This window comes from Delphinus delphis, chromosome 10 (genome assembly GCF_949987515.2).
Source record: "Delphinus delphis chromosome 10, mDelDel1.2, whole genome shotgun sequence".
In the NCBI taxonomy this organism is placed as follows: Eukaryota; Metazoa; Chordata; class Mammalia; order Artiodactyla; family Delphinidae; genus Delphinus; species Delphinus delphis.
Window position 1 is genome coordinate 95,004,081 of NC_082692.2, and position 15,356 is coordinate 95,019,436.

The 15,356-nt window shown below is 41.3% G+C and overlaps 1 protein-coding gene across 6 annotated transcripts in view; it reads left to right on the top strand.

The window, feature by feature from the left end:
* GRM7 (glutamate metabotropic receptor 7) overlaps positions 1-15,356 on the top strand; it is an 859,725-nt gene that overhangs the window by 671,338 nt on the left and 173,031 nt on the right. For all 6 annotated transcript variants that reach the window (XM_060022949.1, XM_060022947.1, XM_060022946.1 and 3 more), the window contains one exon: positions 11,016-11,951. In XM_060022949.1, coding sequence (XP_059878932.1) covers positions 11,016-11,951 — 936 coding nt within the window. The remainder of the gene's footprint in view (positions 1-11,015; positions 11,952-15,356) is intronic.

Below are 15,356 nucleotides of genomic sequence, written 5' to 3' on the forward strand. Positions count from 1 at the left end.
CACAAACGTAGAGAATAAACGTCTGGATACGAAGGGGAAAAGGGGAGGATGGGATGAATCGGGAGATGGGGATTGACGTATATACACTACTGATACTAGGTACACAATAGATAACTAATGAGAATCTACTGTATAGCAGCAGGAACTCTACTCAGTGCTCTGTGATGACCTAAATGGGAAGGAAATCCAAAAAAGAGGGAATATTGTATACGTATGGATGATTCACTTTGCTGTAGAGTAGAAACTAACGCAAAATTGTAAAGCACCTCCAATAAGAATTTAAAAACAAAAAATATGACTTGGCCAGTGTCACTCTGCTAGGATTTGAACCCATGTCTGTCTGAGTCCAAGGCTCATGTTATTAACTCCTCTGGTATAGCAGGACAGGTTGGAGGGTGGGTGGAGAGATCTAGAAAACGGGAAGGAAGGCGGTACTTCTAGTTTTAGATATGTAGAGTCTGAAATGCCACTACAGCATTAGTTGCTGATAATATGTGGCTGGAAGAATCAGAGCTCAAGAGAGAGGGGAGGCCTGACAATAGCCATCTTTAAGTTTTTGCCTGGATTAATTAGACTTAAGTTGATCGCTGCAGGCATAAAATATTCCAGTAAAAATTAATAATTAGGCACTTACGATGTCTCAGACACACACCTTACACATGCTGTCTCCTTTGTCACAATGCATGTCATTCATAACAAATAAGCTAGGGAAACACGCTTCACATGGTTGACTTGCCTTGGGTCATACTGCCTGGCGGTGACGAAGCCAGTCTTTGAACCCAGGAAAGGCTGACTTCCTAGCTCGTGTTCTTTCTATTTTGAGCTGTAGCTAAGTTTACCGGTGGAGAATGTTCAGAGAGCGGTCAGGGACCTATTGAAATCCACTTCTGTCCCTGGCTGCAGGCGATTGTTCTGGCTCCCCGTGGTGTGTGAGCTATGTTCGTGTTTCCACTACCTAGCAACTTGGTGCTCCAGATTTAATTCCCTTTCTTCTCTCCAAATGCCGAGGACATTCCACATATAAACTTCCATTCTTTAGATGTGTATTAAATGACCAACAAATAGAGGAGACTCACGTGAGTCCTTATGGATCCTTTGATCAACTCCACTTACAGTTAAACTCCAGTTTTGGCCGGGGGAAAATTGTTTCTACAGTAGTGGTCAGTCTTTTCTCTCACCTCTTTCACCTGCCAGTGTTCTTGATTCCCCTCTCAGATTCTGGGTTTCCAGCATTGAGTAAAATGGATGGAAGCTCTGAAATCACTGGGTTTACAGAGGAGCTGGGAGACAGATTTTCATGAGTCACATATCTGCACAATCACAAATGGTGTTAAATTCTTTGAGGAGGGATCCTTGAGAGGTTATAAAAGGAGGAACCAACCCAGTGAGTGTGGGGCATCCTGAGCAAGTGTCCGGTAAGCGGAAGAGGTATTGAGCAGCTAGTTACAGCACAGAAGCCACCGTGGGGCAGGGTGCTTCCTGGGACTCATAGAGCCAGGAGAGAGAAGCCACCTGGTGTGTGTCCCTTTGAGACGATGCTCAGCTAGGAGGCTAAAGAGCAATAAGAAGCCACTGAAGAATTAAGCAAAAAAGGTGACGTGATCACATCTCCATGCTGAAGCATCCTCCTGGCTCTGGTGCAGAGGATGGGATTAGGGAAAGGCCAGCAGGAAAGAGAGGTGAAGAAACCGCATAGAAAGCTTTTGCAGAGGAGGTGTGATAACAGGTGAGAAAAGAGGATTCATTTCTCTAAGGCGTTCGTTTCTGTCTCTTTTGCTCCCGACAATTAAAACGGGATCCAGCACCCAGTAACCTTACTTAATATATAGTTTGCTGGATAAAATAATTAATGTAAGTGATTCAAGAGGGAAACCCAACACAAGTTGTTGGTCACTTAGATATGGGGGGAAGGGGTGGGGACCAAAGGAAAGGAAGATGTCAGCGATGACACAGCTTCTGGTTTATGGATTGATAAAGCTGCCATGCGCTAGGGCTTTGTCCTTCTTTGTCATTGCCTCTGAGTCAGCCAGTGTTTTCTGTAAAGGGCCAGATAGTAAATAGGTTAGGTTTTGCGGGCCATGCATTCACAACTACTCAGTTCTACCAATGTAGCCTAAAATCGGCTAGAGGCAATATGTAAATGAACAGTGTGGTGATGTCCCAGGAAAACTGTATTTATGAAATCAGGTGGTGGGCAGGATTCGGCGCACTGGGGGCCATAGTTTGCCAATTCACGGTGAAGATCGTGAATTCAGTTTTGAACAAGTTTATTTGAGGTATTTTTCAGGCATCCATGTGAATACGTTTACATTGTAAATTATTCTTAAATCCGTGCTTTAAAAAACTACTTTCAAATGTTTTTAATAATTCAAGCAATATTAAATACCTAATGTTTGATCGGTAAGCATCATTTAGGGAAATGTGTCCCCAGGCGGGGACTAGATAAGAGATGATTTGTAGGTAACGTGCACATGATAAGGAGACGGCTCTTCTGGCAGTTTTGTTTCTGAAAGAGTTAGCTAACTGGTGTCAGCAGATATGTATTGTTTGGCCAACTGAGTATATGGTAATTTTGAAAAAGCATCAACATTGTGAAAATTTGAAGGTTCCCCAGAAGGCTGTCCTGATTCTTCTGGAAAAAATAAAATTAAAAAAAAAATAAAAGGAAGATCTGAAGCCAAGTAAAGATAACCCTTTTTTAGTTAGAGGTATAGAAAAAGGTGTGATAAAGAAAGAAATGTAGAATTACTTTGGGGGCAAACTGTTCAATCGGTCTGGGAGCTTTTAATTATGCAAATTTAATAAATACCACCCGCCTTTCCCCTTGTACTTAAGGAAAACGCAAGCATTGAAATAGTAAATGCAGGGCTTCCCTGGTGGCGCAGTGGTTAAGAATCCGCCTGCCAATGCAGGGGACACGGGTTCAAGCCCTGGTCCAGGAAGATCCCACATGCCACGGAGCAACTAAGCCCGTGCGCCACAACTACTGAGCCTGTGCTCTAGAGCCCACAAGCCACAACTACTGAGCCCACGTGCCACAGCTACTGAAGCCTGTGCGCCTAGGGCCTGTGCTCTGCAACAAGAGAAGCCACCGCAATGAGAAGCCTGTGCACCTCAACAAAGAGTAGACCCCCCTCGCCGCAACTAGAGAAAGCCCACGCACAGCAACGAAGACCCAACACAGCCAAAAATAAATAAATAAACAAAACAAAAAAAGAAAGAGTAAATGCAGATCATTTTGGCAGAACTACTAATGAAGTCTATTCTTGATGTATAATTCCATATGTATTTGCATGGACATGTAATTTATTTTGTGTTCCTTTAGACTTTGTTTTCAGGAGAAGCACTCTTTGACTCTCACATCAGTTGTTTGCTTTATGGGCTGAGCCTTTCTAGGCATTTTAAGTTGTTTAGCCAATGACATTATGAAATATAAGTCCGGAGACCTTCCTGAACTGTGAAAATTTATAATTCCACTACAGCGCCATACTTTCCCATTAAACCATAAGAGTATAACTGAGAATTTTAGGTGACCTTCTCGGACTTTTAATGAGAGCTAGTGCATCCTAAGGTCAAGAATAGAAGCCTGCAGTCAATAGATTCTCTAAACAAAGCAAATATTTTCTCCTAAATTCCAGCCCTTCAGAGAGTTTAGTTCATTCTTTCTCATACTTGTCTACATATGACCAGAGGAGCTTTCAAACACCCTGCTGCCTATTTGGAATTTTTAGAAGATCCCCAAGCGATTGAAACGTGCAGTCAAGTTTGGGAGCCGCTGGCATAATTCAAAAACAGGTCTTAATTCAGAGCAGACGTACAGATGGCCAAGAGGCACATGAAAAGATGCTCAACGTCGCTAATTATCAGTGAAATGCAAATCAGAGCTACAATGAGGTTCCACCTCACACCCGTCATATGGCCATCATTAAAAAGTATACAAATAACAAATGCTGGAGAGGGTGTGGAGAAAAGGGAGCCCTCCTACACTGTTGGTGGGAGTGTAAATTGGTGCAGCCGCCATGGAAAACAGTATGGAGGGTTCCTCAAAAAACTAAAAATAGAGCTGCCTTATGATCCAGCAATCCCACTCCTGGGCATATACCCAGACAAAACTATAATTGGAAAAGATACATCCACCCCTGTGTTCATAGCAGCACTATTCACAATAGCCAAGATATGGAAACAATCTAAGTGTCCATGAACAAAGGAATGGCTAAAGAAGATGGTGTGTGTGTGTGTGTGTGTGTGTGTGTGTGTATTCAATACATACATATATATAAATATACATATATATATATCCAATGAAATATTACTCAGGCATCAGAAATAATGAAATAATACCATTTGCAGCAACATGGATAGACTTAGAGATTAGCATACTAAGCGAATTAAGTCAGAAAGAGAAAGACAAATGCCATATGAAATCACTTATGTGTGGAATCTAAGATATGACACAAATGAACATATCCATAAAACAGAAACAGAGTCACACGGAGAACGGACTTCTGATTGCCAAGGGGTGGGGGGAGGGGAGGGAAGGAATGGGAGTTTGGGGTTAGCAGAGGCAAACTCTTATATACAGAATGGATAAACAACAAGGTCCTACTGTACAGCACAGGGAAGTATATTCAATATCCTGTGACAAACCATAATGGAAAAGAATATGAAAAAGAATATATATATATATATATATATATACACATATAGCTGAGTTGCTTTGCTGTGCAGAAGAAATTAACACAACGTTGTAACTATAGTTCAGTAAAAATTTTTTTAAAAAAAGGTCTTAGTAGCAGTACAGAGCTGTCCACATCTTGGACCTCGAGGTGCTTTACAGTGAGATGAAGCTCTAAATCCCTCCATGGGTGCCCAGGGACTACCGTAGTTAAAAACTAGTCAATTATGTGCTCTTTTATGTACAATCTTTTATATACAGTTTAATGAAGAAAGTGTATGGTACTTCCTTCCTAGAGTATATTAAACACGATGAATTGTACAAATAATTGCAAATTTTGAATAAGTAGAATTTGAATTAAGTGCGTTTATAGCAGTCCCGAAATTCTGTTTTATAGTCCAGTCCTGCTGCGTAAAATTTAACAATCGGGGCTGAGGCTTAAAAAAGAAAAAAAAAAAGACATTGAGATACTACAAAATTCCTTGTAAAGCCATTCTACCTTACCCACTCCCCACCGGAACCTAAACCTGGTTCTTTTCTAGTATTAGAAATTCAGCATCCTTGTGCATTTTTCCTGAAAAGATTTTTTCATAAATTAGCCAGGACAAATATATTTTAATGAACAAATGGTGTTTAATAAGAAAGCTCTTGTTAAATTAGCTCATTCTATTAAGGTTTTAGTAAGTTAAAATGATGCTGTTGCAAAGAATTATGCAACAAAAGCACCAGCCAGCTCGCTCTACGGAGTGTGCGCTGGAAAATGCAAATGAAACTTCACTGGGGAAAATATCCCTGCAGTGACACAGTTTTCCTTCAGAGAGAAGATGTCTTCTAGATAAAAATGGATGCACTGAACAGTGTTTATAAAAATCCTCTCTGTTTGATTCCTGCATTTGGCAGTAAGACAGCAACTCATTGGGTTTTATTTTAAAATTCCAGTGATTATAAGGTTTGCGCGTCCCCGGTGGAATAGCTTTCTCTGCTAGAGCCAGACCCCAGTTTTTCCTTGCCAAACACATGTGCTAAAGAACTTTAGCTGACAGGTCCTTTTTCATTCTGTCTGAGCCTGAAGCAGTGGAGTCACAGCTGATTTTTTTGAGTCCAGGTGTTTACCGCCCTCTTTTCTGAGTGCTTTCAGGAGACAAAGACAAGTGTATCCGATCACGTGTGATTCACAAGTTTCCTTTCCTCCTGGAACTCTCTACTACCCACGCAAGAACTTGAATTATTGCCGAACTGTCCAGTAGTCTCAGGCCTTCACGTACCAGCTGCAGAAACAAGAAAGAGTGTGTTAGAATGTTTGACTGCAAGTAGTGGGCTACCCATGAGGTATTGGTTAACCAAGGGAAGTTTATTGTTTCATGTTCGCAGGTCAGGGTAGGGTGGTACCAGTGTTGGTTCATTTGGTTGACAAAATGATGCCGCTGTTGGGGCTTCCCTGGTGGCGCAGTGGTTGAGAGTCTGCCTGCCGTTGCAGGGGACACGGGTTCGTGCTCCGGTCCGGGAAGATCCCACATGCGGCGGAGCGGCTGGGCCCGTGAGCCATGGCCACTGAGCCTGCGCGTCCGGAGCCTGTGCTCCGCAGCGGGAGAGGCCACAACAGTGAGAGGCCTGCGTACGGCAAAAAAAAAAAAAAAAAAAAAAATTGCCACTGTTAAAATAAATGATTAAAGAAGACAATTTAGGCAGTACAGACACACCTTATTTAACATTTTGTGGACAGTCTTCTTTCAGAGAACTGCAAAATGGGGTGGAAAGCTGAAAGCTCTCATAGGATAAAGAATAAGGAAAAGACATATAAAAATTATCTGATGGGCTGGGCCCACATAGTCAACCCTTTTTGGGGTGAGAAGCCCCTGAGTTGACTTAGCCTTTGGAGATTGGCTGTAGATGTAGATGTACTGCATTTCTGTTCCAGTGAAACTTGTTCACAGGAATGTGAAAGTTATCTTAGTTTTGGCTTACGGACGTGGCACCCCATACAGGAATGGCTCCATGTTGAGCCTAGAAAGTTACTCTTAGAGCATCAAAGATACAAATTCTGTTTTTGTTTTACTATCCTCAGCATATCAGCTTTGTTCCTTCAGCTTGTCTCTTCGTGGTGGCAGAATGGCTGCTGCAGCTCCATCTATCACATTTGCAACACATCAAAGGCTGAAGACAGCATCTCTCTTCTTTGTGTCTCTACTTTAAAGAGTGGAGAACGCTTTCCTAGGACTCCACAAAAGGCTTATTTTTGCTTTCATTGGCCAGAATTCCCTATTTTTCTCTTTTTTAAACCATTGATTCACTTATCCATAAAATCTATGTGCCATGCATGGTGTTAATTGATGATACTAGCTTTACAGGTGTATTCTCTTGCCAAGGGCTGAGATCTCAACAGTGCTTTGCCATGAGCCAGGTACTGAGCTGATCCAGTATCCAATAACCATAAACTTGGGATGTCCAGGAAGAAAATGCATTCTTATCAGGGAATTTAGAACTGTATCTTCTAAAGAAGACGATGGTAAACATCCTAGCCTTTTTCCTAATCTTTGTTGACCTGAAATAAATAGACTGACATATATTGCTCCAGCAAAGATGGGTTTACTTGAGATCAGCAAGAGAATTGCAATTCGGGTCTGAAACCGTGGCAAGCCACATGCAAGACCCCTCACAGCAAGGAAAGGAGAACACTTTTGTAGAGGGGAAAAGGAAGTTGGAGGGCAATAGTAAAAGGTTCATGGCTTTTCATTGGTCGAGTCCTTCCAAGGAAGAGGAATCTTCTTCCTGTTGGGTTCAGCTGTGGGCACCGGGCGTGAGATGTCCCCCTTCTCCTGACACACTTTTATTGAGATTTCTATTGATTAATTTTTTACATCTTTCTGCAATTTAACTTTGGCTTTCCAGCTAACTAAATAAAACACAGTTTTGTTGCAGAGTTTAGAACAAACTTGAAATTTGCATTCCTTCTAGCCTTTTGACAAAGTCAATTGACATTACAGTTAATTTTTCAAAACCCTAAATTGTTACCCTCTTTAAAAAAAATAGGTGCCCGTGGTCATTTGCAGCTGTTTCTTCTTAGGAAACAAGGCACTAAATTTGTGTGGATAGGTAAAGATATACACAAATCATATGTGTCACTTTAACAAAATTCTCACTTACTGGAGCTCTTAAAGGTTAGTTGGTACCTTTATGGAACATAAATAATATTTTCAATAAATAATGATTTTTGTTGGCAAAGCAAGTAAATTAGACTTCTGTTCATTTGGAGCAAGAAGCAACTTTGTTGCTTTAATATATACAATTAAATTGAGTTGAGATCTACTTTAAATGAAAATTGAAAACAAATTAAGTAGTCAATGTAATGTTTGTGGTTATAGCTGTTGTATACATTTGGTTAAGTTGAGAAAAAAAGCTGTTCAGCATTGCTGACCATTTTATTTGTGGTGAGGGGGGATTGCAAGCTGGCAACATATGAAATTGGCTGTAAAATATTACATATAATGATAATTTGTTTTTATATTTGTATGAGCCCTACATCTATTCCATAGCTTAAGTTTAATCATATGGTATATTAGTTCCCACTCGTGTTGGAATCAGGTGATCTCAAGTTCAGCTAATGATATTTATTTGTAAGTTTTTTTGTTAGTCTTTCTTCCTAACCATGTGTAGGGCCTTTTACTTTGATATTTTGAAACATTTGTGTTAATAATAGCAATGTTTTAGGTTCCAACTTCTTGAAATTGGACGTTTATAAAGTTAATGCATGTCTTTTTCTCCCTTATTACAAATTATTTCCTTAATTTTATGACTTTGGGATGGCTGACAATGACCTACTGGTGCAAAAATGATGATGTTGAGAAAGAAATGATTATGTTTTATATCTGGTTAGATTTATTAGTGCTGACTTGGGCTTTGTGCTCAGGCAGATGAGTTCATAGGAGTCATCCGAAGATACTTGGGTCTCTGATTAAAGTTTAAATTCAATCACTAGAAGGTTATAATATTTTATAAAGTTTAATCCTTGAGCCGTTCTTTTCCCCAGAGTTAACTACATTTGATTCAGATGTTGAATGTAGTTCTCATTCAAGTTTTGATGGAATCATCACACCTTGCTATACACTGCATCCTGTTTTAACAGAGCATTCCAATTCCACTGAGCAATAAATTAGTTCCCCCCCTTATGTCTTAAAAGTATGCATTTAAAAAAGGCTCAGGGACTTCCCTCGTGGTGCAGTGGTTAAGAATCCGCCTGCCAATTCAGGAGACACGGGTTCTGATCCATGGTCTGGGAAGATCCCACATGCCGCGGAGCATCTAAGCCTCTGAGCCACAACTACTGAGCCCGTGTGCCACAACTACCGAAGCCCGCATGCTGCAACTACTGAAGCCTGCGCATGTAGAGCCCGTGTTCTGCAACAAGAGAAGCCACCACAGTGAGAAGCCTCACACCACAACAGAGTAGCCACCACTCCCCGAACATAGAGAAAGCCCGCACACAGCAACGAAGACCAAACACAGCCAAATCAGTCAATCAATCAATCAATCAATAAAAATAGTTAAGACTTTCCAGTATCTTTCTAACCTATATTTTTGTTCACATATCTTAAAAATTTGATTAACTAGATATGGGGAGTATCAGCCAGATTTGTCCATTGGAATGTATTCGTGTATTTTTTAAGTACATCTTTTGCAACACGTAGATACTAAAATTATTCATTTAGTAGGTATATTTTTCAGGACCCTTGGTTACAAGTAAGAGAAATGCAATTCAAAGTACTTCAGCATAGCAGTTTACTGAGTCACATAATGACACAATATAGGGAAAACCTGCTTCAGGCAGAGCCGTTACCAGGAGCTTAAACAGGCTTATCAGTAATCTTTCTCTTCAATTCTCTACTCCGCTTTCCTTGATACTGGCTTCTTCCTCTGAGAAATAACTTCCTCTTTATAGCCATGAGCACCAGCATCCTTACATCCTGGAACCTGCAAATCAAGCAGAAACAAAGATTTTCATCCTACGTAATCTCTGTAAAAGCCGTGAAGTTAAATGTCGTGCCATTCTGTAATGACCCCATCCCTGACCCAGTCTCTGGGGCTAGGAGGTTGGAATGTATCAGTGGTTGACACAGTGTGATGACTAGAGAATCTCCAGCAACAGCATCTGTGATTTTGTTAGAAATATATACTCTCGGGCCCCATCCTAGTCCCAGTGAATCAGAAAATCTGAGAGTGGGGTTCAGCACCCTGGGTTGTAAAAACACCTCCAAGTGATTCTAATGTGGACTCAAGCTTGAGAACGACGCACTATCCTAACTGGCCCAGCCTGGGTCTTGCTTGTCACCCCTGGAGTTTCCGTGTAAATCCCATCTCACAGAAAGTACATAGGAAAAAAAAAAAAAAAAGTGAGGAACTGATATCAGGAAAAAAAGAATAGATGCTGTGCTGGAAAAGATGAGATATCAGCCCCGTAATAAAGTTCTTCTTTGTTTCTGATGCCAGTATTTCTCAGAAGACTGTTAATTATGAATTCCCCTCCAGAAAGCCAATATTCTGAATAAGCAAGCACACGTTCATCCTCCTCTAGGATATAGTGTTTTAGTTTAAATTTCATCTCCAAATAGGTACATGGCTCATCTTGAAAGGTTTCCAGACCATATTACTTTCTTATCAAATGCTTCGTTAACTACAATTAAAACTTTCAATAATGAACCTTATCACTCCTCTGTGATAAATAGAATAGGTTCATTTGCTTCAAAATTTCTCAATGAAAATGGCAGTGATGCCTACAGAATTTTAGAAAAGGAGGTTAGCACTGCAATATCCTCCAAAATAATTTAAAAACAATTAAAAAAAACAAAAGCATCTAATAAGGGAAATGAATATAGCTTTTCGCGTTACTTGAGATTTTTTAACTTAATTTGGGACATTTGCACTTATTACCCAGGAGGCGGCAGTAGAGAGCACGTCCGTAGTTTCTGACTTTATCTAATCCTAAGAATCCTCTGAGAACCTGTTGAAAATAAAGATCCAAAGGCTCCTTTTCAGGATATTCTTATTTGGGGGGGTCTAGGGTGGGAACGGAGGGTCTAGGGTGGGAACAGGGAATCTGCATTTCCAATAGCTACCACAGGGAATTCTTAACAATCCGGCATGTCTGGCACAGTCTACAGTGGTGAAGACTGAGGATGCTACAGTGAAATGGTGTGGGGTTGAATCTTGGTTGTAGCTCCTACAGCTGGGGGTTACTTTACCTTGTCAAGTCTCACATGTTGTTATCATTACTGTTTGTTGTTATTGGTCTTTTTCTTTCCTCTTAACTAATCTACCTGTTGCACCTTCTTATTTCTTGTTGCAGATAGAGGACATGCAGTGGGGTAAAGGACTCCGGGAGATCCCCCCGTCAGTGTGTACACTGCCATGCAAGCCTGGGCAAAGAAAGAAGACACAGAAGGGAACTCCTTGCTGCTGGACCTGTGAGCCTTGCGATGGCTACCAGTACCAGTTTGATGAGATGACATGCCAGCATTGCCCCTACGACCAGCGACCCAATGAAAACCGAACCGGCTGCCAGGATATCCCCATCATCAAACTGGAGTGGCACTCCCCCTGGGCCGTCATCCCTGTCTTCCTCGCCATGTTGGGGATCATCGCCACTATATTTGTCATGGCCACTTTCATCCGCTACAATGACACTCCCATCGTCCGGGCATCTGGGCGGGAACTGAGCTATGTTCTGTTGACGGGCATCTTTCTTTGCTACATCATCACTTTCCTGATGATAGCCAAACCTGACGTGGCAGTGTGTTCTTTCCGGAGAGTTTTCTTGGGCTTGGGTATGTGCATCAGTTATGCAGCCCTTTTGACAAAAACCAATCGGATTTATCGCATATTCGAACAGGGCAAGAAGTCAGTGACAGCTCCCAGACTCATAAGCCCAACATCACAGCTGGCGATCACTTCTAGTTTAATATCAGTTCAGCTTCTAGGTGTTTTCATTTGGTTTGGTGTTGACCCACCCAACATCATCATAGACTATGATGAACATAAGACAATGAACCCTGAGCAGGCCCGGGGAGTTCTCAAATGTGACATTACGGATCTCCAGATTATCTGCTCCTTGGGATATAGCATTCTTCTCATGGTCACCTGTACTGTGTATGCCATCAAGACTCGGGGTGTCCCAGAGAATTTTAATGAAGCCAAGCCCATTGGATTCACCATGTACACAACATGTATAGTCTGGCTTGCCTTCATTCCCATTTTTTTTGGCACCGCTCAGTCGGCGGAAAAGGTAAGTGAAAATGCACACTGCACACCATGCGTTTCAAAAATGTGTTCCTTTTTGAAAATATTGAAGCCAAATCGATTGTATAGAGCAAGAGGTTTTAAAAATGCAGAATGGTATTCCCAAGACCAGACAAATCCTGAGTTAATAGGCATCAGTGCTACAGAAGTCCAGAACCTGCCTTGGGCTGTGCTATTGGGTTGGCCAAAAAGTTCTTCCGGATGTTTCTGTGACATTGTACCCAAAACCCGAACGAACTTTTTGGCCAATCCAATACAGTCATTCCACTGGATACCAACCAGAGGTATAGACTTTTCAAGTCAACTGATCAGAGAGTGATGCAATGTAGCAAGAGATTATGCAGTATAACATAATCCAATCTGTCTAAATTAAACCTTCCTATTCATTCATTACCCACTCCCTCTTCTTTCATATGTATTTCCTTGGGATAAGAGAGGAGGGCCACAGTCCGTTATTTCCCAGGAGAAGGATGGTCATCACCAGCTCTGTCTCTTCCTAGTGGCTGTGTAGGCGCTCACTGTGGATTGGATCATGTGTGTGAACTATACAACATATGTCTGTATCTACATGTATCTCTAAATGGGTGGATATAGGAGACCTTTGGTTGTCATTCCAGTCTATAGGCTTCCTACAGCTAGATGTACAGTAATTGCCTCAAATGAGGCAGAGCGATATCAGAGAGTCAAGTCTCCAGCAGTGGAAGGACCAGTACGTCACAAGGGAAGTGTCACCTGGCTGCAAAAGTTCAAAGTTTTCAAAATTGGTGGGCCCTAAAATGTTGATCCTAGATATGTTCAGTGTACATGACCTCCCCCTCCCCATATATAGAGTTTCATGTTTTTTATGAGTCTGTAAGCTAGGCAGTCCTAATATGTTGAATCCTAACACAACTAATACATGTGTAGCTGTAGGTCTGACGTGTGCGCAAATCAGGCAACGCTACCGTGTTGATTCTAAACGTGATTCACATACGTCTGTGCTCACCTGGATATTGTTTTGTATATATGCAAACTGGGTGATGCTAATAGGTTGATCTTAATACGATGTGGTGACCTTTACTCAGTGAAGGTAGCTCTGGCATGTCGGTACAGCTGAAGCCAGAACTGAGACTTAAGTCCTCACTGGCGCGCTCTATAGGGGGAGCACAGTTACAGTTTGATTAGAAGTCGACACATCGGGCGTCTAGCCTGGTACCACGTCACTTGGGAGAAGCCTCTTCAACATTCAAGGACTCAGCGCCCTAAGTGGGGAGAACAAGGATTGAAGTAGAAATGTCTACAAATTTACAAATCTCCGCTTCTGGGAATTAGTTGAATCCGGTTGTTTATAATCATAGAAAGGATGAATGGACTTTGACTGGTTTTCCAACTGAAAAGATGTCTTTTACCTAAACAGTTTGAATTAGCAGCTATAAGATTGGACTGTGTTTAAAATGAAAAAGGCAAATATCTTAAGAAAGCACATAGAATTCTAAAACCAAGGACAGTGAATGGTTCCAGATGACGGTTTTAGTCATAAAAGGAAGTTCTTAGAGGAAGTTCTTCTTGAACATATGGTCAGTGAGCGAAGTATGTGTCCGGAAGTATGTTTCAAATTCATAATGCATGTTTACTCTCTGTGAAACCAACTTGAACTTCATTTCATTGCTTTATCCCTGGGCCAAGGAAATATTAAAATATGAGGTAGGGTAGTGAAATGCAGTGTATGGCCGTAAGTTGATAATCATGGACATTTTTGTGGGGTCTGATGTTCATCATCAAAGCCTATCGAGATAAACATTATTCTGTTATTAAACACAATTTCCCATGCAACAGGATAAAAATATTAGAGCTTTTTCTTGTAAATTTGTGCTTGAGGAATATAAAAGGCAGGGCTCATGGCAGCTGTCCTGTAGATGAACCTTGCTGTAATGCAAATTTGGCATTATGGGTCTCTACCATTTCGTTTGTCATTTCTGGCCATTTCTAGTCATGACTCTGAATCTTGTCAGTTAAGATCAGGGGTATAATTTACTCATTTAAAAACCTGAGAAGGATGCAAGTTTTCAGGAACTGGATTCACTGATTCTGGTTGTTCTAGAAAACATTGCATAGGTAGAACCGGACTACAGGCAAAACTAAGCTGTCTTCAAGCAGTGCGCTTTGTATACCAGAATTTAGAAGGCACGCAATTCTCTTTGTGTACTCTCAGTGGATTATGCTGTTTTACATAGCTGTTTGACGCAATTAAAGGTACCAAATTGCCAACTGGGAACAGTGAATTTGGAATGAAAATGCGTGTGCCTTCATGCCAGGCATATGGCTAGAGTACATGAAACCATGGAATTTATTTTTTAAATTTTTAAAAATTTTTTATTTTCCTTATCCTTTTTTTTTCTTATTAGTCATCAGTTTTATACACATCAGTGTATACAGGTCAATCCCAATCGCCCAAGTCAGCACACCACCATCCCCACCCACCGCGGCTTTCCCCCTTTGGTGTCCATATGTTTGTTCTCTACATCTGTGTCTCAACTTCTGCCCTGCAAACTGGTTCATCTGTACCATTTTTTCTAGGTTCCACATATATGCGTTAATATATGATATTTGTTTTTCTTTCTGACTTACTTCACTCTGTATGACACTCTCTAGATCCATCCATGTCTCAACAAATGATCCGATTTTGTTCCTTTTTATGACTGAGGAATATTCCATTGTATATATGTACCACAATTTCTTTATCCATTTGTCTGTTGATGGGCATTTAGGTTGCTTCCATGACCTGACTATTGTAAATAGTGCTGCAGTGAACATTGGGGTGCATGTGTCATTTTGAATTATGGTTTTCTCTGGGTATATGCCCAGTAGTAGGATTGCTGGATATATGGTAATTCTATTTTTAGTTTTTAAGGAACCTCCATACTCTTTTCCATAGTGGCTGTATCAATTTACATTCCTACCAACACTGCAAGAGGGTTCCCTTTTCTCCACACCCTCTCCAGCATTTGTTGTTTGTAGATTTTCTAATGATGCCCATTCTAACTGGTGTGAGGTGATACCTCATTGTAGTTTTGTGGGGGTTTTTTTGTGGGTTTTTTTTGCGGTACGCGGGCCTCTCACCGTTGTGGCCTCTCCCATCGCGGAGCACAGGCTCCGGATGCACAGGCTCAGCGGCCATGGCTCACGGGCCCAGCCTCTCCGCGGCATGTGGGATCTTCCCAGACCGGGGCACGAACCCGTGTCCCATGCATCGGCAGGCGGATGCTCAACCACTGCGCCACCAGGGAAGCCCCATTGTAGTTTTGATTTGCATTTCTCTAATAATTAGTGATGTTGAGGAGCTTTTCATGTGCTTCTTGGCCATCTGTATGTCTTCTTTGGAGAAATGTCTATTTAGGTCTCCTGGCCATTT